At 56.0% G+C, this 26,648-nt stretch overlaps 1 protein-coding gene across 3 annotated transcripts; it reads right to left on the bottom strand.

Annotated features, from left to right (window-relative positions):
• On the bottom strand, window positions 1-24,692 carry Ttll1 (TTL family tubulin polyglutamylase complex subunit L1). 3 transcript variants are annotated; one of them, XM_078052607.1, is made up of 12 exons: window positions 24,370-24,692; window positions 23,832-23,892; window positions 20,483-20,551; window positions 19,158-19,274; window positions 14,651-14,859; window positions 13,937-14,117; window positions 11,115-11,249; window positions 10,762-10,870; window positions 7,978-8,121; window positions 4,820-4,906; window positions 2,046-2,209; window positions 1-282 (listed from the first exon to the last, which is right to left on the bottom strand). In XM_078052607.1, exons 4-12 carry the CDS (start codon window positions 19,268-19,270, stop codon window positions 153-155), a joined length of 1,272 nt encoding a protein of 423 aa, XP_077908733.1. In that variant the 5' UTR covers window positions 19,271-19,274; window positions 20,483-20,551; window positions 23,832-23,892; window positions 24,370-24,692; the 3' UTR covers window positions 1-152. The 3 variants fall into 3 exon arrangements, with proteins under 3 accessions (XP_077908733.1, XP_077908732.1, XP_077908734.1); XM_078052606.1 differs by lacking the exon at window positions 23,832-23,892; XM_078052608.1 differs by lacking the exons at window positions 19,158-19,274; window positions 20,483-20,551; window positions 23,832-23,892; window positions 24,370-24,692 and adding an exon at window positions 17,746-18,314.
• Window positions 24,693-26,648: the final 1,956 nt, after the last annotated feature.

The following is a 26,648-nucleotide window of genomic DNA, read 5'->3' as shown; positions in this document are numbered from 1 at the left end:
TTGACCTTCCAAATAAGTGCTTTATTATTTACAGGGCTCAGGAAAGAGGATCTAGAAAAGAGGAAATTCCAAAATAGGTCTTAGGCCTTCGGTGGGGTCTGGGAAGGGGGTCGTCTGGACAAGGCCCAGCGGGGCTTCCTTCCTGCTGGTGGTCACTTCCAGGTGGAGAGGACGGATCGTCCTGAGTCTCTTGTGCGGCCTGCCCTGGGCCCCAGGGGCTGCCCCGGTCGACTTCTGAGCTCCCGGTCGGCCCCGTCGCCCTGGGCCAGCTCCTCGTCGTACCTGGAAACAGACCACCTCCAGGATCACAGGGGGCTCTGCACATGTCACCGGGAAGCAGCAGGCCTGACCCCTGGCCCCAGTCCCACCTCGCCCAGCTCCAGCCCCTCTGCCCACAGGCAGCTTTAGCGGCCCACAGCCTCGAGGACCACGCGGTTCAACTGCTACTGAGGACAGGGCCCTGTCCCACCCTGCAGTGGACATTTTAACAGGTTCCCAGACAGATGCTGGCAGTGAACACAAATGAGACACCAAGGTTAGCCCCATGCAGTGACGGGAGGCCCCGCGTCTCCAAACCCTCTGCCCAGCACCCCTGGTAGGGGCCAGAGGCTGACAGGAGGGGACCAGATCAGGTGCACACCTCCTGAGCTACTTTTTACGTTTTGGTTGAGGCAGGGTCTGCTCGATTGCTAAGGCTGGCCTTGAACTTGCGATGTCCCTACCTCAGCCTTCCCTGTCACAAGTCACGGGGATTTCAGGTGCGCACCGCCGCACCTGGCTACTGTCTGGGTTCTAAATAGTATTTTTGTGTGTGTGTGTGTGTGTGGTGCGAGGGGTGTTTTTAAAGGCGTGGAACCAGAGCTGGCGGCTCAGACAGACTCTGGGGGGCAGATGCACAAGGCTGGCGTTGTGGTGCCAGGCCAGGGGACAATCTGGGGGCAGCAAGGACACCTGTTTCTGGGCAGCCCCAGTGTGACCCTGGCATGTGAACCTACGCTGCCAGCCTCCGCCCTTCACACTGAAGGTGGCGTGAGCACTGGCAACATGCAGCACAGGGCCTGGCGCGGGGAAGGGCGGGCTTTGAGGACAGAGCCCCTCTTGCCACAGAGCCCTTCTTTCCACTCTGCACGGCCCTGCTCCACAGCCGGGCCATGACGGACACCTGCAGGTCCGGGGCAGGAGCTAGGACTGCCTCCACGGGAGCTGTGCCACCTCACAGCCGGGGGAAGAGGGTGGCTCAACAGACGGGTGACCTTCTTCTTCTCTACGACTAAAAGCAGGGCCCTTACCTCTGCTCCTCGGCCTGGACATGGAACAGCTGGTCACAGGCTGGAGGGGCACAGAGCCCACCCGTGTGTTCCCAACCCACCACCTCCCTGCCACCCTGAGCAGGACTGAAGGGGGACCCCTAGGCCCTGGTGCTCCTGGCAGACCTCCCTCACATTGTCCCCACCCTACAGCCCCACTGCAGAGGCACAGATCTGAGCCCGTGGGGGGGCCCTGCAGCTGACATCTGTCACCTCACACCACCCTTGGTTCCCACGCTGCCAATCCAAAGCGGCCCTGGCCAGGGCCCCGTCTGGCCCCTCCCCAAACTCCTGCTGTGCTTCTAGACTCTCCATCCATCCTCAGCCACCTCCATGCAGTGCCGGGGCCATCTTTTCATGTCACAGCATGAGGGGACCACACTTCAGGGGGACTCCTCTCCTCAGGGGCTGGCAGGGTGTGGAACACGTGGAGCACGCTTGTGGAGCACGCGGCGAGCACGCGGCGAGCACGTGGAGATCGGCCACGAGAGGCGGCTCCCTCCAGCCCAGGACAGGCTCTTGCTCCAGTTTACGAGGTGCCCACGGACAGGAGCTCCCCGGCGTCACACGCCCTGAGGGGGCGCCCAGTGCCAGGTCCACCGGGCTCCCAGCTGTCCCAGACCCCCCAGTGCCTGAGCTCTGCTGTGAGCCCTGCCGCGGCATCATGAATGAGACGCTCTGCCTCCAACACCCATGGAGACAACTCACAGGACAACTGCAGGGCCACACGCGACTTACAGAATTTCGTAATTCCCAAGAACTTCCTTTGGAGGGGACTTGTTCCATTTGCAGTCTGGGATTTCGCCGTTGGGGACAGCGATGTTGAGGGTGTCGTTAATGAGGTTGTACTTGAGGATCCGGTCGTTGGCAGTGCTGGAGGTGAGGGACGGGGACGCGTTTACCTAAGAGAGGAAAACCACAGTCTGCACCGTGCCCTCGCTCCTCCAGGCCCGCGGGAGAGGACACGGCTGCCACCCGGTTTAGGTGGCCGTCATGGCTGAAGATGACTTTATGACACTTTACTAACACTATTTAATGTTCCCGTCTTGTATGAGGAACATTTTGTGATCTAATTTTATTAGCTGTTAGATAAAGCAGAACTGATATTGAAAAACACGATTAGGATCAGAATCCTCAAATCAGCTATCACACCCATAAAACCCTGGGGTCAGCATAAATATAACTTGATGTCACCTCAAATCACACTCTGCTATGTCCTGAGTACCAAAAGCCACCCAGAACCAGGTCAGCGGCCCAGAGGACCCTGACACACAGCAGCATGGGGTTGGAGGTAAAGGCCTTCCTTTTTTATCAAAGAGCCACTCCTCACCAGGAAGCAGCACTCTGACTCAAGTGGGGACCTGCTGACACACAGGAGCGGGTACCCCAAAGCCTCTGAGCACCGAGGCAAGCCCCAAATCCCACAGGTGAAATGGTTACCCCCAGGCCCTGGGGGACAGAGGCGGCAGACCTGTGACGAGTCAGGTTTCTCCCAGTCAGAGAGCAGCTGGCCCAGCCCCTCAAGGAGGTCACAGGCTGGAGGGGCACAGGACCTGTGCGGCTGGCAGGGGGTCTACTGTAGACACCATCAGGAATCCTAGGATCTCAGCTGCCTTTAAAATTACCACTGTCGGCTGGGGACAGAGGCGCACGCCTGTAATCCCAGTGGCTCAGGAGGCTGAGGCAGGAGGATCAAAAGTTCAAAGCAGCCTCAGCAACTTAGTGAGGCCCTGAGCAACTTAGTAAGACCCTGTGTCACATATCAGCTAAGTGCTCTACCTCTGAGCCACAACCACAGTCCCAGTAAGACACTGTCTCCAAAAATAAATAGGACTGAGGATGTGGCACAGTGTTTTAAGTGCCCCTGGGTTCAGTCCCCAATTCAAAAAAAAAAATTAAAAATAAGCTGGGCGCGGTGGCACACGCCTGTAATCCCAGCAGCTCTTGAGGCTGAGGCAGGAGGATCTCGAGTCCAAAGTCAGCCTCAGGAAAAGCAAGGCCCTAAGCAACTTAGCAAGACCCTGACTCTAAATAAAATATATTTAAAAAAAGGGCTGGAGATGTGGCTCAGTGGTTGAGTGCCCCTGGCTTCAATTCCTAGTACAAATAAATAGATAATAAAAATCATGGGCTGTGGATGTGGCTCAAGCGGTAGCGGCGCTCGCCTGGCATGCGTGTGGCCCGGGTTCGATCCTCAGCACCACACACAAAGATATTGTGTCTGCCAAGAACTAAAAAAAATAAATATTAAGAAAATCAATTAATCAATCAATCAATAATTTTTAAAAGAAAAGAAATAAATAATGGTCCAGCTGGATATGGTGGTACATGCCTATAATTCCAGCTACGAGGGAGGCTGAGGCAGGAGAGTCGTAAGCTTGAGGCCAGCCTGGGCAACTCTCTGTCTCAAAGAAAAAAGAAAAAGAAATTAAAAAGGGCTGGGGGTGGGGCTGGGGATGTGGCTCAAGCGGTAGCGCGCTCGCCTGGCATGCGTGCGGCCCGGGTTCGATCCTCAGCACCACATACCAACAAAGATGTTGTGTCCGCCAACTAAAAATAAATAAATATTAAAAAAATTAAAAAAAAAAAAAAAAAAAAAAAAGGGCTGGGGGTGTGGCTCAATGGTAGAGCAGCCCTGGGAAATCCCAGTGCCACACATACACATGAAACAGAAAAAAATGGCTACATTTAGGATCCTACTCATAAGGGAAAGCTTAGCTCCCATTCAAGATACTCCGCTTAAGATGCAGGAAAAAAGCACACGTTATACACCTACCTCCCGCCCCCCCCCAACACACAGAGCTTGGGCAGCAGAGCAAGGGAGGTCCCTGGAAGACCCCGGAACACAGCCAGCCTGTGCGCAGGAATCTGGGCTCTTCCAGCAGCCGCTGGGGGGCTCTCTGACTTTCCTAACCCCCCCTGCCCTACGACTCAGGAGGACCCAGGGCTCAGGACTCGGCCTGAGCTCCACCTGCACAGGAGCCTGGTGAGGAGACACGCTGAGCGAAACGTACCCCTGCACCCCTGGCACAGCCACCATGGGTCCTCCCTGTTCCTGGGAATAGACAGATCAACCCACTTCCAAACTGCCTTCCTACAGGCCCAGGAGAGCCAGAGCTTCCCTGACCTCGGGACAGCAGACTCCTGCTGACAGAGCGCTTGGAGGTTTGCAGCCCCCTCCCTGGAGAGGAGCGGCCCCCATGAGGACTCAAGGGACAGGGTGCAGGGCTGCTGGAGCACCAACAGCCTTGAAGCTCCCGAGGCTTGAGGGTCCTGGTCACCAAGCTCCGCGCTCACCTGGAGAGGGACCCCAGCCCCACCACACTCCCAGATGGGGCTCAGGGGAGGGAAGGGTCCCGGGGTGCACTCCTGGCTGCCCAACCCGAGCCTCTGTCCCAGTCCTCCTGCCCAGCCTGGGGAACGCTGGCCGGGGCCGCTGGGCGCATGCTGGGCAGCCTGAGGGCGGGCTGCAGAGGCGAGCCCAGTGCAGGGTCCCAATCCCCCGCAGTTACCTCGATCAGCCAGGGCTTCAGCTTGTCGTCGATGATGATGTCGTAGCCGTAGCACTCGAAGCAGTGCTTGTCATTGTTCATCACGGGCTGCGAGAAGAGACAGCAGTTACCCAGCTGGTGTCACACCTCAGGCCTCCCACAGCCCTGGCTTCCTGTGACCAGGTTCCTCCCTTTGTTCCCAGGGCTTAGAGATGGAACCTGCCTCCACCCAACAGGGACCAGGGAAGCAATAACTGTCTCCACATCCTGCGGGCCAGAGGCTCCCCACGGTCAGCCAGTGAGACTGTCCTGGCCACACAAGTCCAGCCTGGGCACTGGGGAGAAGGCCCACGCAGCCTGCACAGACACACGCTGGCCACCAGAGACTTCCACTTCCTCCCAGCCCTGTGCCACCTGAGTGTCCCACTACGAAGCTCTGCTTCCAGTGATGAGTCAGTCCACTCGCTTACAGTTTCTCAGGGTCCTTGTGACAATCAGTCCCATTCCACTTCCACATCCCTCACCTGAACTACTCCAAGAATGTTAGAAACAACCCAGCCGGGCATGGCGCACGCCTGGAATCCCAGCAAATTGGGAGGCTGAGGCAGGAGGATCACAAATTAAAGACCAGAAGCAGCAACTTAGCAAGGCCTTAAGTCACTTAAAGGTGGGGGGGGGAGGTGCTCAGTGATTAAAGTACAAACAAAACAAACCCACCCGGCTCCTGGCTCACTGTGCAAATTCCTGGTCCTCCCCCTGGACACCACCCAAGGAGTGGCCCAGGGTCAGTAGTTCCACACGCCCTTCGGGGACTCTTGTGCACCCCACCAGTGAACCCCAGAGACAAGCAGGTGAGGCCTTTTCATCCCTTGGTGGCAAGTGGCTCTGCTTAAACAAAACCCTTGATTTCAGTGGAAAGTCTCAGGGGACCCAGCCTGGGACCCCTCCTCATTCACTGAGGGAGGGAAGCCGGGCGGCAGTGGGTGGCTTCCTGGTGGAATCACGTCACCACTGAAAGCCTGACATCAGGAGTCTTTCTTGGTCAACGAGCCAGCATTCCCCAAAGCCCCACCACTCCAGGGGGGTCTGCAGTGGCTGGAAGCAACTGAGAGGGCGGCTTGCCCAGGACGCACCCCGGATTATTCCTGTAATCCCAGCCACTCAGAGCTAAGGCGGGAGGACCCTAAAGCCAAGGCCAGCCTCAGCAACTCAGCAAGACCATGTCCCCAAACCAAAAACAAAAAAAGGCCGGGGTGTGGCTCAGTGGTAGAACCACCCTGAGTTCAGTTGCTGGCACCAGGGGAAAATAAATAGACAAATAATGGCACCTTGGCTGGGGTTGTGGCTCAACGGTAGAGCACTCACCTAGCATGTGCGAGGTCCTGGGTTCGATCCTCAGCACCACGTAAAGATAAATAAATAAAATAAAGGTACTGTATCCAACTACAATTGAAAAATACACATTAAAAATAAATAATAGCACCTAACTCCTCTGGGTCAGTAAGCTGACCTCAGGGCACTGTTCACAAGCCCCGTGACACTGGTGTCTGGCTCAGCTCACTATGTAAGTCTCAGACTCAGAACAGGCAGGTACGAGGCTTAAAGCACAGCTGAGCTGGCACCCCCTCACGACCTGCCACGGAGTCAGAGGGACAGGCTTCTGTCAATGCAGCAGGACGAGTGCCAGCAATGACCCAGCTCCTGGGTCTTTCTCCTCCGAATTGTCAACACAAACCAATGATGAAGCCCGCGATCAACCGCACAGCGCTCAGAGCTCCTTGGAGAGCAGGAAGTACATCACTCTAGACCTGGAAAGGCCCCGGGTCACCTTTTCCTGTCTCAGGCCTTCTTCAGGTGACTTCTGTGACGTGCCTTTCCAGCCGCACAGGCAGGAGGGGGCGGCGGCCCACACTCCAGGAGGTCTCCCTGGGGGTCTCCATGGAGGTCTCCACCGGAGTCTCCAATGGAGGGTTGCAGATGCGCCCCACGCTCAGCCCAAGCCTCTGAGCACGGCGACTTCACACACCGGCGCTCGCAGCAGGGCTCCTCCCCAGGCCCTCGGTCTGCGGGCCCCGTGCTGCAGTCTGGTGTGGTTCTTTGGCTCTTCAACTTGATTTCTTAAGCTTCTGAAGATTTTTCTTTAATATGTTTTTAGTTGTAGGTGGACAGAATACTCGAGCCACAACCCCAGCCCCACTTCTGAAGATTTGTAAAGTACCTTTCTTAAAAGACTAGGATGTGAGGGGCTGGGGATGTGGCTCAGGCGGTGGCGCGCTCGCCTGGCATGCGTGCAGCCTGGGTTCGATCCTCAGCACCACATACCAACAAAGATGTTGTGTCTGCCAAATACTAAAAAATAAATATTAAAATTCTCTCTCTCTCTCTCTCTAAAAAAAAAAAAAAAAAGACTAGGATGTGGCCGGCACCCTCCAACAACATTCCATGGCTACATGTCCTTGGTCCCACACCTGAGTGGGGGAGGGCGCGTCAGAGGCCAGCTCAGCAGCAAGACCATGAGACCAGGTGGAGGGGCCCAGTCTCCGGTGGGGCCTCGGCAGTGGGCTGGTGCCTCCCGACCCTCACTGGTGGGGTGGAGGACTGCCGGGCCTTGAGCCAATGCCAGGCCCCCCGCTTCCTAGCTCTAGGGCTCGAGCCCCATTTTCTCGTGCGTGATGTCGGGGTGATCAGACACCTCAGAGACCATCTGTGAAGCCCGAGGTGAGGGCCGGCATGGGGGCTCTAAGCACTCTTCCTCTCCCCCCCAGGACAGGTGCGCGCCGGCTTCAGAGCGACACAAGCAGCCAACAGAAGAGCGGAGGAGGAGCAGGTCAGCTCCAAATGTTCATGCAGCAGCGGGGACTGGAGCCAGACAGGAGGGTCCACCTCCACCCCTCGCTTCCCACGGAAACATTCACCCGGAGCCGTGGGCACAGGGAGAGCTGAGGATGGTGTCGGGGCGCCCGGGCTGCCGCAGAGGGTGCAGGGCCACACGTGGGAAGCTGGACCCAGCTCACTGAGCAGCGACGCCCTGAGGGGGCCTCTGGCTGACCCCCAGGCAGTGAGGACTGGAACACGGGGGTATTTTTAGCAAAACAACCAGAGCAGCCCGGTGGTGAGCACGGCCAGCTCCTGAGGGCCTTCGTCCCGGTGCCCACCTGGCCCCTGAACCTGGCACTCACCGCCACAGCCTTCAGGGACTGCACGATGATCCAGTGGATCTCGTCAAACAGCTTGCTGGTCACCTCTTTGCCGCGGGTGCTCTCCAGGTACAGCCGCAGGTTGCTCACGGTCCACTTGCCCCCGTGGATGTGGTTGTAGTCCTCCTAGTGACAGAAAACGGGGACAGGGCACCTTCCAGCAATGCACCTGAGGAACCCAGCCACCTGCTCTCGTCCCTCCAAGGTCATTTGAGTGCTTCTGGTGTGGGCAGATGGGTTCCCTGCCTGGCAGAGCTCCAAGCCTCCTAAAGCCCAGCGCTACAGCATTCTCATAACCGACCTCACAGCCCATGTTGTGGAGGGCCACCCAGGCCCCCTTCAAGACCAGGGCACTCCTGCCGCAGCAGAGACCCTCCAGGAAGCTGCCTCATCCAAGGTCATGCCTGGCAGGGCCTGGTGGATGCCAGCGTGGGCCCTCTCCCTGCTCCTGCACAGTTAGGTGGGCACCCAGCTCCACAGCGCCACCTGGTGCCAGCTGGCGCCTCTGCTGCAGCTGCGTCGGCTCCCCTGGCAGTGTCCTGGCCTTGCCCACCTCCCTGCTTCACGTTCTGAGGATGAGCCCCACACCTCCTGCCCGCAGATCTCTGCCTCAGTCTTTCTCCTGGAAAAGCCAGGCCAAGACACATGTGTGCTAGGCCCTTCACTCAAAAACACCATGCGTGGCCCGGCGCACGGCACATGCCTGTGATCCTAGTGACATGGGAGGCCGAGGCAGGAGGACTGCAAATTCGGGGCCAACATCACTTAGCAAGGCCCTGTCTCAAAATAAAAAAATAAACAAGTTAGCAGGGCTGGGGGTGTAGCTCAGTGGCAGAGCACCTGCCTCACACGCATAAGGCCCTGGGTTCCATCCTTAGCACCACATAAAAATAAATAAAAATAAAGGCATCGTGTCTATCTACAACTAAAAAAAGAAAAAAGAAAGAAAAAACTCCGCACATGTAATTCTCTAACAAGCCTGCGATGTCACCAATGCGGCCTCGATTCATGAGCAGGGTGATGGACTCAGAGTGGCTGCCATGTGCCCAAGCTTTCATCCTGGGCCGGGGTGGAGCAGGCCCCAGGGTTCCTGAAGCCGGCTCAGCACTCCTCCTGTCCCCCCATCCCTGCCGATCCGTTCTCTCCATACCACTGCATTTGAAGGGGCTCCATCCTGACTAGCTGACCCCACTGTGCCCCCGGCTCCGCCTGGCCATGGGGACTTTCTTTCCCCTCTGAGCCCCCCGAGTCATCTCTCCTGTGGTCACCTGCAATCCAGGGACGCAGGTCTGACCCATAAACACCTCATGAGGAGGACTAGAAGCCCCACCCCCAAGCACCAGTGACCTTGTCGGTGCCAACAAAGCTCTTATGTGGATCCTGAGCCGTGGAGCAGGACGGCCTGCTGTGCCAGCTCTGCAGACCCCAAGCCTAGCCCCCCTTGCCCTCGACCAGCCCCTGGAGACAGAGCCCAGGCGCAAGACCTCTCTGTTCTTCCTGGCGTAGCCACACCCACAACAAAGCTCCCTCCTTGACCCCACCACGGCTCCTCCCTAGGACTGGCTTTGGGGACCAGTGGCTGACCCTCGTCCCACAGCCAGGGGCTTCCCTCTTACACTGGTGACACAAAGGCATCAGGAGGTTATGAGTCTGGGATTTCATTTTCAAAGCAAGAGGTTGAGAACTGTGAAACCACCCCACCAGCCTCACAGGAGGGCGCAGAGCCGTGATGCTCAGCGGGCGAGGTGGGGTGTGGCTTTTTTTTTGTGTGTGGCACTGGGGATTGAACCCAGGGGTGCCTTACCCCTGAGCTACAGCTACAGCCCTTTCGATTACTATTTTAATTTTGAGATGGGATCTTGCTGTATTGCTAAAACTGGCCTCAGACTCGCAAGCCTCCTCCTTAGCCTTCTGAGTCACTGGGATGACGGGGACTGGCTTTTTATTAGGGCAACATTATACACAGTAGCTGGATGCATCTTGACAAGATCACGCAGGCATGGAGTTTGATTTCACTCCCCACTCCTCCCTTATTTTTAAGAAATATGTAAAAATTTTTTTTTAAGTCTTTTGTAGGTGGACACAATGCCTTTATTTTATTTTTATGTGGTGCTAAGGATTGAACCCAGTGCCTCTAGGCGAGTGCTCTACCACTGAGTCACCACCCCAACCCCTCCTCCCCTTATTTTACTTTTTATTTTTTGTATCAGGGACTGAACCCAGGGGCACTCGACCACTGAGCCACATCCCCATCTCTATTTTGTATTTTATTTAGAGTCTCACTGAGTTGATTAGTGCCTCGCCATTGCTGAGGCTGGCTTTGAATTTGCGATCCTCCTGCCTCAGCCTCCTGATCTGCTGGGATGACAGGCGAGTGCCACCGCGTCCGGCTTCCTCTCCTTATTTTGATGCATTTTCTAACCTATATTCCAACGTCAGACAGATCTATGAGACGCGACGACCTCATCGTAGCAGAAGGAGCCTCTTAATACTATTATTTCCTTTTATTGTTGGACAAACTAAGTAAGGCTTAAGGTTGAACGTGCTTGTCCAAGGTCCCAGAACTAGAAAGGGGGACCTGCACCTGTGGCCTCCTCTCTCCCAGAGCCTCCCCCTCTTGTCTTCCCCGAAGCAAGCGCTTGGCCCCCATCCCCTGGCGCCAGGGCCTCGGGCCAGGATGCACCCTCCCCACCACCCCTGGGCCACCTGTCCTCTCCTGCGGACACAGGAAAGCAGCCCCTGCAGCAGGAGCAGAAGGACACTCACCCCGTGCTTCTGGATGGCCACGTTGGTGAGGTGGACGAACATGTTGTCCAGCTCGCTGGTGCTCGGGGTGTACTTCACGGTGCAAAACCGGCAAAATCCCAGCTTATACCTGGGGGGAGTTCAACCGACTCAGACTCTGAGGACTAGAAGGAATGGCTTTTGCTTTAACGTTTAAAGGAGCTGCCCTCTTGTTTGTGGGACTCACAGTGGCATCGAGGCCAGTGGCTCTTATTTTCCCAGCACCCACCTGAGCACCCACTGTTTCACTAAATCCCTCGCCTCACTGTGGTGCTAAGCAGGAGGCCGAGGCAGGCTAAGATGCACACCAGCAAGAGGCAAGGCCCGGCTCTTACATGTAACAGCGCAGCGGGCGGTAGGTGGACACCAGGACGTACAGGCGCAGGTCAAACTTCCTCCCGCCGATGAGCAAGGGGTTGCTGATGTACAGCGAGATCACATAGGCCTCCTTGGTGGACTGAGACACGAACCTGCGCACCGAGAAGGTAGAAGACGGTATTGGCACGACCCATCAAAGAGTGAACCGATGGACCCGGCCTCATCGGACTTAGAGATTCTGGGCTAGAAAGAGCTCAGTGGTAAAGCACTGGTTTATCTAAAGCCCTGAGTTTAAGCCCCAGTCCTGGAAAACAAGATTTCTGTAAAATACACCATCAAGAAAATATAAAGATGGGCTGGGGTTGTGGCTCAGCGGTAGAGCACTCGCCTAGCACGTGTGAGGCCCTGGGTTCGATCCTCAGCACCACATAAAAATAAATGCATAAACTAAAGATACTGTGTCCAACTACAGCTAAAAAATAAATATTCAAAAAAAGAAAATATAAATACAAGCACAAACTGGGAAGAAATATGCTCAAAAGACATATCTGACAAAGGACGGTTATCCCCAAATACAAAGAACGCTAAAACCCAACAATAATATCAACATTTAGAGACGGATCAAGACCTTAAAGGTCTCTCAGCAAAGATAGGCACATGGTGGCGACTACGCACAGGAAGAGACGCTCCACCTCTGACGCCACCAGGAGGGCACGTTAAACCACCTGTGAAGGGTCACACCAAGCGCCCACCAGGACACGGAGCAACAGGCCAGGACTCACGGCTGGCAGTGCAAAGTGGGGCAGCCGCTTTGGAAGACGGTTTGGAGGCTGTGCTTTGGCACTGGGGATTGAACCCAGGGTGCTCTAGCACTGAGCTCCATCTCCCGCCCTTTTTTTTATTTTGATAGAGTCTTGCTGAGTTGCTGAGGCTGGCCTTGACCTTGTGATCCTCCTCCATCAGCCTCCTGAATTGCTAGGACTGCAATTGCTAGGTGTGCCACCATATTCAGCTCATCAGGAACTTTCTAAAGAAACTAAACATACTCTGCCACAGGTCTACCAATCAGACCCCTGGGCGTCTCCCCAGAGGAGCTGAGAACACATGTCCCTGCAAACATTGTGTTTGGACCCTGGATCTTTACGGCAGCTTGTTCATAACTCCCCCAGACCAGGAAGCAACCGAGATGTCCTTCAGCAAGTGAGGGACAATAATCTGTGGTCCATGCAGATAACGGGATATTAATCAGTAGGACAAAGAAAGAATCAAGCCAGGAGAAGACGTAGACGCCTACTATGCACTTATGAGAAAGCTTAACGCACGTTGCTCACAACTGAAGCCGAGGTGAAAGGCTAGATGTGGCAGGATTCCTCCTCGGTGGCACTAGGGAAAAGGCAAGGGGACAGCACAAAGACCAGAGGCTGCCAGAGGCTGGGGGGAGGGGCAGGAGCGGCTGAGCACCCAGGGCTGGGGGGGGGGGAAAGCTGAATCTTCTGTTCAGCTGGTTTTTTAATTGTCTCATTGTAGTTGACACAATACCTTTATTTTATTTATTTATGTGGTGCTGAAGACCGAACCCAGGGCCTCACAGGTGCGAGGCAAGTGCTTTACCCCTGAGCCACCACCCAGCCCTGTCTTCTGCTCAGCTTAGCAGTGAGTCCAAAACCGCTCTGAAAGTACTAAATTCTTTGGGTTTTTTTTTTCCTGGTACCAGGGATTGAACTCGGGGGCACTCGACCACTGAGCCACATCCCAGCCCTATTTTGTATGTATTAGAGACAGGGTCTCACTGAGCTGCTTAGGGCCTCGCCATGGCTGAGGCTGGCTTTGAATTGGAGATCCTCCTGCCTTGGCCTTCTGAGCCGCAGGGATAACACGGGTGTGCCACTGCGCCCGGCTGAGATCTTGTCAGCAAAGAGCAAAGGTACATTCAGTTGGTCACCAGCCCCTGCCTCCCAGAGAGACCCTGGTTCATCAGGGGACACTGGGGTGACAGGGTTTCAGGGAGACACTGGGAGGACTGCAGCACAGCCCCTGGGAGCCCCTGGGAGCCCCTGGGGACAGAAAGGTGTGGTCAGATTTAAGTGCACTACCCACGAGTCCCCCCAACTTCCCTGGGATCTCTTGATACGTGAGACATCACCCCACTGGGAGAGGATCACACCAGGCCTTGCTCCAGGGCCCCGGGCACTTGAGAGCCACTGAGGATACCCCAAGGGCAGAGAGGAGCCGGGAAGAATCTGGACTTGACCTACAACCAGCACCAGAACCCTGCCGGCTCTGGCTCCACCCGTGACTCATCCCACTCCAAGGCAGCGGTGTCACTAGTGCCCGAGTTTAAACTAGGTACAGAAGCAGGCACTGCTGGGCACGGTGGCACACCTGCAATCCCACGCCTCAGAAGGCAGAGGTGGGAGGACCCCAAGTTTGAGGCCAGCCTCAGCAACTTAGGGAGACCTTGTCTCAAAATAAAAAATAAAAAGGGCTGGGGATGTGGCTCCATGGTGGTGCACCCCGAGTTCGACTCTAAGCACCAAACCAAACCAAACGAGAAAATACCAAAAGAATTCAGCTAGCGAGAGTAGGATTCAAACCCGAGGTCTGAGGCGCCAGCCTCGACGCCTGGCTCCTGTGCCCTGGCGGGCCTCCCGCCAGCCTGGGACCAGTCACCCCAGGGAGAGTCTGGTTGACACTATCACAGCCACAGGCCCTGCTGGGTCACCACACCACAAGTGACACGCAGCTGGAAAGCAAGCCAGGGTCAGCCCGCTCGCGGCCCAGGGACTGAGGATGCCAGTGCTAACCCTAACCCAGCCCGGACGGGGCGCCGCGCACGCACGTGGACGTCTTGCTGTCCCGGGACCACTTCTTGATCTGCGAGAGCTTGTTGATGAGGAAGATGCCCTTGCCCTGGGCTTTGCCGCAAGGCTTCATGATCCAGGTGCTGGACGGGCTCTTCCGGAACTCCTCCACGAACAGGTTGTAGTCGGCGGGCAGCATGTAGGTGACTGGCACGAAGTCTGGAAGGGGAAGCCCAGCGCCGTGAGTGGCAGCCCACGGGCCCGAAACGGGAAGCCACTGCCTCTAGCACTTGTCGTCCCCCGTCCCCACCCGGTCCCCACCACCAGGGCCTCACACGACGAAGACTCGGCCACTGGAGTCCTGTGCAGGCCCAGTTCCCCTCACTGGGCCCCGAGTGTCCCGACTTTACAGCTCGCACCCCCACTCGGCTGATGGGGAAACCGCGGCCCGGGACGTGAAGGGACAGTTGACCATCCCGCAGCCGCCTCCATCACCAGGTGGGGCAGGGACACAGCGTCCTGCTGCGGCTGGAGGAGCGGGGACCCACCCTAGCAGGCAGCCAGGTGTCTCCTATGCACGGGCACCGAGCACACCCTCCGGCCATCCGTGGCCTAACCCACCCGCCAGACACCAAGGGGACAGAGGAGCCACAGACCCGCACCTACACCTTCTCCCAGCTGAGCCAGCACCCCCAGCTCAGGGTCCCTCCTGATGAGAACTCAGCTACTGACGACCAGTGGAAGGTGCCCACCCAGGTAGAGGTATTTCCCGTTCTCGTCCTTCTCGGCCAGGGGGCTCCCGTCCTTCTCCAGCTCCTTCCGGTACCTCTTGATGTTCTTCACCATCAGATCCTTGCGGGTGAGCTCGTAGTGGTTGGGGAAGTGGTTGACGATCTGGTCGTCCGAGAGCCGGTACCCCGTCTCCACGCTGAACACATTCCGGATGGTCTGCACGCTCATCCTGAAACAGAGCTCAGAGGGCTAAGGCCGCCAGTCCCCCACAGCCCCGCGGAGCCCTGGCCGCCACCCCTTGTGCCCCAGTGTGCAGGCACTGGACGGGACCTGACTGCGAGGCAGGAGCTGCTTTGATTCTGCCGAGGTAGGAGCCTAATAAATGCTCACGGCTCAGTGACAACATTGCAAACAAGTGCAGTTCGACCCCTTTCAGACTCTAGGGAACCTCCCTCACACAGATCTGCACCCCAATTCAGAAAGATCATTGACCTTTAAGGGCGAAATCACAGGGGTTGGTCAGGCACAGTGACACACACCTGTAATCCCCGCAGCTCAGGAGGCTGAGGCAGGAGGATCACAAGTTCAAAACCAGCCTCAGCAACTTAGTGAAGCCCTAAGCAGCTCAGGGAGACCCTATCTCTAAGCACCACCAGTTTCAATCCCCAGTACCAAAAATTGAAAAATGAAATCACAAGGTTATCTGAGGGCCCTGAGTTAGCACATCATACTCTTGGAAGGCTCACAGAGGAAGGGGCGATGGTAGAAGAGATGCTTCACATTTTATCACCATCCCTGTGGTGCTGGGGATGAACCCAAGGCCTTGCACGTGCCGGGCTCCACCATGGAGCAACAACCCCCCCTTCTATTTTTTATTTTGACACAGAGCCTCACTAAGTTGCCCATGCTGGCCTTGAACTTGTGATCCTCCTACCTCAGCCTCCCAAGTGACTGGGACACGGCCTGGCCACCAGCCTGGGCTCTTACTTCTCTTCTTTGTCCTTGTCCTCTCTCTTCCTTCTTTCTCTTTCTCTTCCATGCAACTCCTTTGTCAAGGACATCGGTCCTTGTCCTGCGGGATTCACCCAGGCTCCTCATTCACATGTCCCCCGTCCCTGACCTCCTAGGAACCGCCAACCAGCCTCGAGGGCTGATGAGCAGATCTTTTGGCCGGGCTGCCTCCCACGTGGCGTGTACACGGTCAGCGGAAACGTGCGGCTTGGTCTCCTTCTGGGATGTCAGTGATGGGCAAGCCCCACCGGCCAGCACTGTCCCCACTGTCCAGCAGACATGGAATGAGCCACGTGTGGAACCATGAATCCTCTGGTAAGGTGGGGGCTGGGGGTGTAGCTCAGGGGTCTTCTGCACGCACAAGGCCCTGGCTCTGTCTCTTGTACAACTAAACTAATAGACAAGTTTTAAAAAATGTTACAAGAGCTGGGCACAGTGGCCATGCCTGTGATCCCCGCGGCTCAGGAGGCTGAGGCAGGAGGACCGCAAGTTCAAAGCCAGCCTCAGCAACTTAGTGAGGTGCTAAGCAACTCAGCGAGACCCTGTCTCCAAATAAAATACAAAAAGGGCTGGGACATGGCTCAGTGGTTGAGTGCCCCTGAGTTCAATCCCCAGTACCTCCCCAGAAAAAACAGGTGAGAAAAACCGTCCTAATACATCTTATTTAATCCAATATGTCGAAAATATTATCAGCTGAACATAAAGACTACGATGAGAAACCACAGTTCTCTTCCCGTGGCCGTCCTCTACCTCCCCCTGCTCCGTCGTTACCAGCAGCAACAGTCCTGCAAGATCCCCTCATCCACAGCAGGTACCCTAAGAGCAGCTCGTTCAGCAGAGGAAATCCTGCGCGACCTGTTCCCTTCACTGGCCAGTCTTCAAGATCACAGCTGGGCCCCGCACCCCTCCAGGTGTGCGGCCAGCAGCTCCCTGGTCCCGGCCACTGCGGTGCCTTTCACCCAAAGCGACTTAGGCCAAGGGCCATTCCACTGGCCTCTTAGTCAGGAACCAGGGCAGGGCCCGCTGAGCACTCGGACTGAGGTCACCCATCAGCTTTCCGCAGGCACACGGGCTGTCCTCCCAGCCCCAGGGACGGTCCTTACTACGCTCGTCTTACTGATCGTTACAGAAGCTTCCAAACCGCACTGTAACTGTCGGTTTAGTGCCTGAGCTGAACCTACTGGACCTCAGTCCACTCAGCTGAAGCACTGGACCTTTCCCACGCTGTTGAACGGAGTGGCTCCACTGTGACCCTGACCGACTCCGAACCTGCTGTTAGCACCCAGGAGCAAAGGTCAAGCTAGGGCTGGGCTGGGGCTCAGGGGCAGAGCGCTTGCCTCGCATGTGTGAGGCACCACACAAAAATAGATAGACACTGTGTGCTCATCTACAACTAAACAATTTTAAAAAAGATAAAGTTGAACCAATGGCTGCAGCCTGCGTCTCTGGCTGGGCCTCTCTTGTGCTTCTTGCTGTTAGGAACAGCTGGAAGCCCGCGGTGGCATCACACCTGTGGTCTACTAGCCCAGCACTGATGCGGAAGGCTGGCGTGAGCACAGGAGTTGGGGGCCAGCCTGGGCAGCGTAGAGAGACCCCAGCAGAATGTTTCTATTCCACATGGAGAAGGAGGCGCTCGAGCACCCATGACCCGGTGAGAGCCGCGGGTGAATTCAGAGAGCACTGGGTGGCCCGGGCAACACACTTGGAACGGAAAGTTACAAGTCACTGTCCAACTCAGTCTTTCCTTTCAGAGCACCTATTAAACAAGGCTCTGGAGGATTAGAGCTGCCCCTCAGCATCTGCAGGGAGCTGTTCCAAGACTTATGAGGGTGCTCAGGTCCCCTAGATAAAAGGGTGCTTGCTATGTTTGCACAGGGCCTTTGCACCCCCCACTTTAAATCACCTCTAGATCACTTCCAATGCTCATGCGAAGGCAACCCGTGTACACAGTTATACTCTATCATTTAGGGAATAATTACAAGAAGAAAAAGTGAATGTTTGGTACTGCTGCAATTTTCTTTTCCAAATATTTTTGACCCAGGGTTAGTTGAGTCTGCAGGGGCGGAACCTGAGGGTCCACGGGGCAGACGGTTCTGCACTTTACCTGGCAGGGTGAACCCAGGTGCCGAAGCACCCCGGAGCGCTCCCCAGTCGGCACTCCACATTCCTGGACGAAATCTGGCTGTGACTGGTCGTGCAGGTAACCAGGTAAGGGGCACTCTCGTCAGAAGCAATGCCCAGTCATCGCTCACAGACTGTTGGTACAGAAGCTGACCACGGGCCCGCTGGGTGCCCAGGCCCCTGCCAGCCTCTGGGGACTCTGGCACAGCCAGGCAGGATCCTCGCTCTAAAGGGTCTCAGAACCATGTAAAGAGGACACAGATGGGGACACCAATCCCAGGACACTCGCGGTCCTGCCACCAGATAAGGCAAACTGTGAGCCTCGGAGAGGCAAAGACGGGCTCAGGGGCAGCGTGTGGACTTGCTCACGAGCGCCCACCTCAGGCCAGACCACCCCAAGCCCCACTTTACAGAGACTCTGAAACCTCCAACAACCGGATCTGAAGAGACACCAAGCTCTGGCCACCGGCCAAACGCAGAGGGTGGCCACACACAGAGAGGCGGAGTGAGGTGTGAACAGAGGGAGAATCGGGTTCCAGTCTGGATGGGCACCTGTGAACGATGGGCTGAGGTTCGCCAGGTGTGTGTGCGCGCGTGTGCACGGGGGTGGGGGGGCACAGCGCGGGTGAGCAAGGTCACGGCAGGGGAACAGTGAGGAGCTGGGGGCAGCGGGGAGAAGGACAGTGGCTGAGGGAGGGAGGACCATCTCTCGGGTCAGCACTGGGCCAGCGAGTCTGAGGTGGGGACAGGTGTGGGGTGAGACCCCTGCTCGCCCACCTGGGCCCACTCCTCCAAGAATCACTGCACTGCTCTGGGCAGCTGCAGGTGACTGGGAGGGCAGAGAGCGTGACCTGGTTTGCATTCTGGTGTGTGACGCTGTCAGAGGGTGGAGGCCGACCCCTGGTCAGGAGGCCCATTCAGAGATGATGGTCAACCGGAGGGAGGAGCAGACCAGGCCCCCACCGTGGCCACCACAGGAGGAACAAGAGGAAGGAGGGTGGAGGAGGACATGGGACCTATTCAACAAGCAGGGAGGGACATCTACAGGACCCTGGCCACTGGAGCCAACGCCCACACGTGGCTTCTCTTCTCCCAGTGGAATCCTGCTCCACGGTGGTCTTCCGGGGCTGATGACCCAGCTCCAGCCCTGCAGGCCACCACAGGGAGGCCAAGGAGGCACCAACCTCCTCCAAGGCACCCGCCCGGTCCTGGGCACCAACTGTGGCCAGTCCGTGTGGGGAGGTGGGAGCTGGGCTCTCCTCCCCGCCCAGATGCTGAACGCCTGCCCCCACTCCCTCCCACCCCCCACCCGCCCTGTGCTCGGCTGTGGCTCTGGAAACACGGTCCTTCCCAGGGCAGACCCCAGAGACCCCAAACCCCGCTGGCTGTACTCACCAGTAAAAGTTCCAGTCCTCATTCTCGGTCACTTGGACCCATCCTCTCTTCTCGAAGTTATTGATCAGCACCGACTTCTCGATGTCAGTGACCCATTTCACTTTTCCTGCCATGATCCTGGAAGACAGCAAGTCATCAGGGCTCTGAACCTTGGCCAGCAACCTCCCTCGGAGCAGAGGCTCCTCCAGACCCAAGGCCGCTCCTGCCCAGCCTAGCGCCTCTGCCCTCTGCCCGCAGTGGTCTCTAGCCAAGCGCAATCCCGCCCCAGGCCATGTCTGGGACATTCTGGTGTCAAACTGGGGAAGAGGACTTCTGCCGTCTGGGGAGCGGCAGGGATGCTGTCCGAGAAGCCCTCCAGCCCCGAGGCCAGCACAGGAGGCGGGGCCCTGGCCTGGTGGGCGGTAAAGGTGACCCCATCACCAACGGCACCAGAACAAGAACCAAAGCAGAGGCGCGAGGGGCTGGCGGGCAGGAGGGGGCAGCCCTGCCCAGGCGGGGGAGACGGGCCTCAGGAGGGCACTGCGAGCTGGCTCCTGAAGGGAGTGGAGGGCGCCCACCCAGCACCGATCTCCCCCCAAGGCCCTGCCCCCTCCAGTCACCCTCGACAACCGCAGTGACCTTCCGGGGTATCTGACCACTCCACTCCGAGCGAATGACCAGTGGCCTCCAGTGTACTTGAAACACAGACCCCAGGCTCTTACCTGCTCCCCTCTGTCCTCTGACTACGGGAGACTCACTCCCCAGCCCTACCACACCTAGGCCGTCAGTACCCCCGCCTCAGTCACAGGGCAGGACTGAAACCCAGTCTCTGTCAGGCACGGGGTGCACATGTGTGATCCCAGCAACTTGGGAGGCTGGGACAAGAGGATGGAAAGTTGGAGGCCAGCCTCAGCAGTTTAGCAAGACTGGAAACGCAGCTCAGGAGCAAAGTGGCCTTGGTTAGATTCCCAATACAAAACCAAAGTCTCGGCTGGAGTGGTAGCTCGCTTCCCCTCGCGCTTCCCTAGCCCGTGTGAGGCCGGGCTCATTCTCAGCACCACATACAAATAAGTAAAATAAAGGTCCACTGACAACTAAGAAATACTAAAAAAACCCAAAACAAAGTCCCACAGACGGCCTTCCTCCGGTCACGGCCTCGCACCTGGAGATGACAGAGCAGCCTGCTGACAGCCTGGGCAGGTCCCCAAACCCACAAGGGGGAGTTCCAGCCTCACTTTGCTCAACAGGAGGCGGAGCCCCCAGGCCCGGGCTGCCTCAGCCCCAGGGCCCCGCCCCTCCCCACCAGGTGGACAGTCCCTGCAGGGAACAGGTCAGGCCACACCTACCATAGGTCCCTCAGGAGCCACTGGGTCACCCAGGTTCTCGGCTTCACTGACTCTGGCCGCTGGCTTCACCTAGAACAGAGGTGACCCTGGGTGAAAGGTCCAGCCGCGGCAGCACAGAAGCCGAGACCCCACCAGCCAGGGGACGTCCAGGGGACGGGTCCTGTTCACCGAGTGAGCCCCAGGAGCCCTCCGGCCTCCTCCGGGGTCAAGGGGGCCCAGAGACGCGGCCGGCAGACCGAGGGCAGAGGAGGGAGCTGGAACCGCTGTGGCCGGGAGGTCCCCTCAGGAGCCTGCGGTGGAACCCGACCCCCAATCCACATGCCATCTGGAGGAGGGGTCTGGGACGTAAATAGGAACATGTGAGGTCGCCAGGGTACAGTTCCCAAGATGCATCAGTGGCTTTACAAGAACAGACTGGAGCCAGCAAGTCCGCCGTCTCGCCAGGTGAAGCCCTCTGCCACGTTCTGACCGGACACACGGTCCTGGCCAGATGTCCTGATCCTGACCCAGAATCCTAAGCCAAACAAATGTGTTTTCTGGGTTCTGGGGCTGGAACCCAGGCCCTGTGCATGCTAACCATGTGCTCTACCACTGATACACCCCCAGCCCTAAACTTCTATTTTTTATAAATTATCTGGTCTCAGGTATTTTGTTACAGCATCAGCACAGACTACAGCAAGAGAGTAAAAAGTGAAATAGGGGCTGCATCGACTCCGTCCCCCACCCCCATACCCATGGTGACTTTAGTTACATGTCCCTCCCCAGTCAGACCCCTGTAGGGCATCTCTGCACATCAGCACCCAGACAAGGCCAGGCACAGTGAAGGGTTCAGAAACTTCCTGCAGGACAGACAAATGAAGCCACTGGCCGTCACCACACTGCAGGAGGCTGGCTCCTTCCCCACTGGGAAAGTCCTCTTCCTTAGAAGAGTAAATAGAAAACTGCTATTAGATTGTTTCACTATCGCTTCCTCCAATTGCTGGGAAGAAGGAAGAGGGCAGAGGCACTGCATCATGAACTTGATCCGCTCGGCATCTGAATCCGAAGCCTGGCGCCCTGACCTGCAGGCGGACCCAGCTCAAGAATGTGGCTGGGGCTGCCACCACCTGAGCCGTGCCAACCACAGAGCCACCTGGGAACCAAAGAGCCACTGGTTACTTTCGGAAGACGACGAGGGTGCCGTCCTGGGCCCACGGGGAGGTAGGTCTTCCTCAGGTGTAGCACAGGTTCCCGAGGTGGCCTGGGCTCGGGGCTACTGCAGTCCAGCTTTTCATCCACCTGCTAAGCACTGAGCGGGTGCCAGGTCTGTCACCAAGACACAAAGCCAATTGGGACATTCCAGACCCAGGGAGATGAGACCCACAGAACATGCTTACGCCCTGTGATGCAAAGTGCTTTAGCAAGTCGCCAACAAAGCCCCACGGTGGCCGGGAGACCGCGGTCACCACTGCAACCCACAAGGTCGCCGAGCACCACCCCGGCCCGTCCTTTCTCAGGCCCGTCTCCCAGTGGCCCCTCTAGAGCCCCTGGCTGCTCTTCCGCTCCTACACCCACCACGTGGCATCCTGTCTGAAGGCTTCGCTCGTCCCTTAGAGCTGCCCCTCTCACGAGTGGCCTTCCCTGACCACCCAGTCTGTATCCATCCAAAACTACCACATTGTCACTTGACAGTAGTCACAGTGGACCATTTCAAGACACCCAGGGGACACCTGAAACCAAACACAGTACCAAACCCGATACTGTTTTTCCCTATACACATATACCTGGATGAACTTCACCTCTTCACTTGTAGGACGCACCCACAGCTTTCCTTTGGCGTATCTACACAGCCAGCATCACCATTCTGGTACTTTGAGACCATTATTAAGTAAAATAAGGGTGACTTGAACACAAGCATTGCAATACCTCAAGAATCACTGACAACTGGGTGCAGTGGCTCCCGCCTGTAGCCAGATACTTGAGAGGCTGAGGCAGGAGGATTGCTTGAGCCCAGGAGTGAGATGCCAACCTGGGCAACATAGTGAGAGCCCCCCCATTAAAAAAAAAAAAAAGTTAACCTGTTAACCAAGATGGATACCAAGTAACTACCGAGCAGGTAACATATACAGGATGGATACATTGAACAAAGTGTGACAGATTTCATCACAATAATCAAAACAGCATATAATTTAGAACTTATAAGTTGTTTATTCTGGAATTTTCTATTTTAATATTTTCAAGCTGCAACTAAACACACGTATTAAAACCATGGATAAGTGGGACTGTACTTTCTCCATAGCTTAGCTTAGTCCAGAGCTACTCAAGGCATGGCTCAAGGACTGGCATCACTTTTTAGAAACAGGTTCTTAGGGTTGGGTGTGTAGCTCTGCAGTGGAGTGCTTGTCTATTATGTGCCAGGCATGGGTTCCATCCAAAGCACAGACAGAAGGAAGAAATGAAGGAAGACAGATCTGTGAGTGTCACACAATGATATGCTGATTGACTCTTTAGGACAAGAAGCTGTCTTGAGCTGTTGGGTGATTCTATACATGCACAAATTGGAAGTTAATCGGTCTATTTTTCAGGTATTTTGTGATCATCCTTCTTCAACAGACACATCACCGTCATGAGAGCCTTACCTTCTACTGAATCCCCAGCACTCAGAACAGTGTCTAGCAACAGCAGGTACTCAATAAACATTTGATGAATTAACAAAAATAAATGAATTCCCTCTGCACACGATCAAACAAGTGCTGTTTTTGCAAACCCCTGAATTAGGTGAAGTCCAACTCTACTGCAGCTGCTAGTTCTTAAGAGAAGGAGACCAGTAAAGAATCACCCATAAGGCTGGGAGTGTGGCTCAGCGGTCGAGCACTCGCCTAGCACGGGCAGGACCCGGGTTCGATTCTCAGCACCACATAAAAATAAAGGCATTGTGTTTTAAAAAAAAGAAAAGAATCATCCATAAAGCTGGGCACAGTGACACACACATGTGATCCTAGCAACTCAGGAGGCCGAGGCAGGAGGATTGCCAGCTTGAGTTCAGCCTAAGCAATTTGGCAAGACCCTCAGCAACTTAGTGAGCCCCTGTCTCAAAATAAAAAAATTAAAAGGACTGAAGATGTGGCTCAGTGGTAAAGTGGCCCTGAGTTCCATCTCCAGTGTAAAGGGGAAAAAAAAGAATCAACCAGTCACGGACATAGCATTACTACAGCATGCACTGCACGGATGGGGTGGAGCGGAATCCTTGGGACCTGGGGGACAGCTGCTGTCACTGCAAGCCTACAACCCCAGGAGGTCAGCCACTTTGCCAGCAGGCAGTAACCAAAGCCAAGCCAACCGTGCAAGAAGAGCAAGCAGGGGAACTTACAGTCCTGAGAATCATTGCACCCTCCTGGGTCCAGCCATTAGAAAACGGTCCAACAAGCTTTCTTTGAAGGGGAGAAAAGAGCCATCTTGAATAGTTAATAACGATGTAAATGATGGTCACACACCGACAGGGTGTGGACAGCTTTGTGTCACCGTGCCCCTCCACGCCCCCACTGGGTGATGGTGTCATGCTGCACAGCAAGGGGACAGCAGGACCTAGCTTTCCTAACTGCCACCAGCCAGCACTGTAACCTGCCCATTAATGTTTCCCAAACAAAGGACCTGCTCCCTACGTCCAAAGAGGCTTAGGACTGGAAGCCAGGTGACTCCCACGCGCCCCAACCTGCCCCGCCCTGGGAACTGGGCGGGAAACGTCAGGGTCCGGTCCCCCCACCCACAGAAAAACGGGCTCCCGTCCCCTCCACAAGTGCTGCCAATGCTCCCTGCAAAAGATGCCAGCAACAACGGTGCCGGCTGCAGACCGACGGCGACGGCCAGGGGCCACGACAGCCTGGGGGACAAGAATAAGATGCAATTACAGCAATCGGAAGGCACAGGCAGGTCGCAGGAACCCAGGAGGCCTGCGGCGCGGGGCGGGCGCGACGGTCCTGCAGAAGGCGGGTCGGACGAGCCGCACCCAACCGCACGGCCGCGGCCGCAGAGGCGAGGGGAGGCCCGCGCACGCGCGCACGCGCCCGGCCGCACCGCGGCGCCCAGAGGCGACGGCCTAGGCGCCGTCCAGCCCTGGATGTCGGCACCTGGGAGCGCGCCCAAGGGCGGCCTTGGCCCCGCCTCGCTCGCTGCGGCGCCCGCAGGAGGACGCCTCCCGCCGCCGCTTGGGCCCCCTCGCGCTTCACTTCCAGGGTGGCGCCTTGGCAACCGGAGACGCAGCGGCAAGCTCAGCGAGTACTTCCGGGTCAGGTAAGGCTGCCAGACCTCCTTGCGTGGGGAGCTTAGATCCCAGGAAATGCTCCTCGGTGCACTCTGGCGACCCAGAGGCCTGGGAATGAGGCTGAGAAGGGTCTGGGCGCTGAGCCCAGTTAGTGGGAGGCAGAGGAGGAGGATGACCAGCCCTGGCCACATGGCCTTGACCTCCCCCAACATTCAGGTGCCCAGCCTGGAAAATTAGTGCTGGGGTAGCACCTACCTCTAGTGCAGTGGCATCCTCTCCTCCACAAAAAGTCTTAACTGACCTTCTCCAGAATCCTCACCATGGCTGATTTTGGGACTGTCAGCAAAAGACTCTCCACAAAAGAGTGCAATGTAGATAAACTTCCTATTTTCATGTCGCCCTATTTTACTTGGCCGCTAGCCTGGAAGAAATCAGCCCTGGAGGTGCTGGACACCCTGTTACTAGTTTTTCACAAACATATCCAGTGTAGTAGTTTGTAGAAATGTGTAAACCAGGCCTCTGGCCTTCATCTGGGCTTCACAGAGTTGTCTACATTTCTAAGATAAAAGAAGTTACCAACTGGGCTTCATTGAACAGCTGGAAGGGGAGGAGAGAAAATGGAGAAGAAGCTCTCCCCTTCTCAGGTGTAACTTGCCCAGAACAGTAAAAGAAAAAGTTGCTTTTAGGGCTGGGGATGTGGCTCAAGAGGTAGTGCGCTCGCCTGGCATGCTTGCGGCCTGGGTTGGATCCTCAGCACCACATACAAACAAAGATGTTGTGTCTGCCGATAACTAAAAAATAAATATTAAAAAACTCTCTTTCTAAAAAAAAAAAAAAAAAAAAAAGATACTTTTATGTGGACTTCTAGCCCCTCCCCTTCTGTGCTGGGTATAAAATTCCAAAACTACCTAAACTAGGGGTTCAGGGGATTGATTACGAAAAAGCTGTGCCCTCTGAACCTGGCTGTAGTCTAATAAAACTGTTTCCTGCTATCATCTTGGGGCTCAGGAGGCTGAGTCCAGAGATTGCAAGTTCAAAGCCGGCCTCAGCAATTTAGTGAGGCCCTAAGCAACTCAGCCAGACCCTGTCTTTAAGTAAAATACAAAATAGGGCCGGGGATGTGTCTCAGTGGTTGAGTGCAAAATAAATAAATGAATAGCGACAGCAGCAGCCTGGCCCAGTAGGGAATTTAAAACTGAAACCTGAATTATCTCAACTCCCCAAACCAAGTGTGTGGCTTCATTCAGGCAAGTCACCTCACTTCTCTGATGATCAGTTTCCTTCTGTGTGAACTGATGATAATAACACCTAGGTTTGAAGCCAGATTTAAAGTTAGGAAGTCAGTGTATCGGGTCTAATACCGAGTGAAATCTAAAACGGAGGCCATGTTGAGAATGAATTTCCGGAAAAGCTGAGCAACTCTCCGAATGTTAATGAAGCCCAGAAAACAGCCCCCAACAGATTTGAAGACAGCCCATCCCAAAGAAATGTTAATGAAGCCCAGGATACAGCCCCCAACAGATTTGGAGATAGCCCATCCCAAAGAAATGTTAATGAAGCCCAGGATACAGCCCCCAACAGATTTGGAGATAGCCCATCCCAAAGAAATGTTAATGAACAGCAAACTTGACTCAGAAATGCCCAGATTACTTCTTTGGCCCACCTGTGTCCCAACCCTTCCCACCTACATTCCATCACCAAACCTATAAAAAGGGGAGACAACCGCACTTCCACGGATTCCACCTTTTGGGTCCCCTTCTTCCTTGGGAGAAGTCTTTTCTTCTGTCCTTTAATAAATTTCTAATCTCTACAATGGCCTTGCCTCGGCGTGCTTCTTTGGTGTTATTCTTCAACATGGGGGAGCAAGAACTCATCACCGGTCAACAGCGGTAACAGGTTGAAGGTTGTTGGGGGGGTAGGAAGTAA

This window comes from Ictidomys tridecemlineatus, chromosome 6 (assembly GCF_052094955.1).
Source record: "Ictidomys tridecemlineatus isolate mIctTri1 chromosome 6, mIctTri1.hap1, whole genome shotgun sequence".
Lineage (NCBI taxonomy): Eukaryota > Metazoa > Chordata > Mammalia > Rodentia > Sciuridae > Ictidomys > Ictidomys tridecemlineatus.
The sequence above is the reverse complement of the archived record's forward strand: the minus strand, read 5'-3'. Positions and strand labels throughout refer to the sequence as shown.

Coding starts and splice junctions, on each gene's coding strand:
- Ttll1 (XM_078052607.1), bottom strand. CDS start 19,270: ATGGCAGGAAAAGTGAAATGGGTCACTGACATCGAGAAGTCGGTGCTG. Junction 14,118..14,650: donor CGGGAAATACCTCTACCTGG/GTGGGCACCTTC, acceptor TTCCCCTTCCAG/ACTTCGTGCCAGTCACCTAC. Junction 2,210..4,819: donor TGAAGCCCTGGCTGATCGAG/GTAACTGCGGGG, acceptor TTCCTCTCTTAG/GTAAACGCGTCCCCGTCCCT.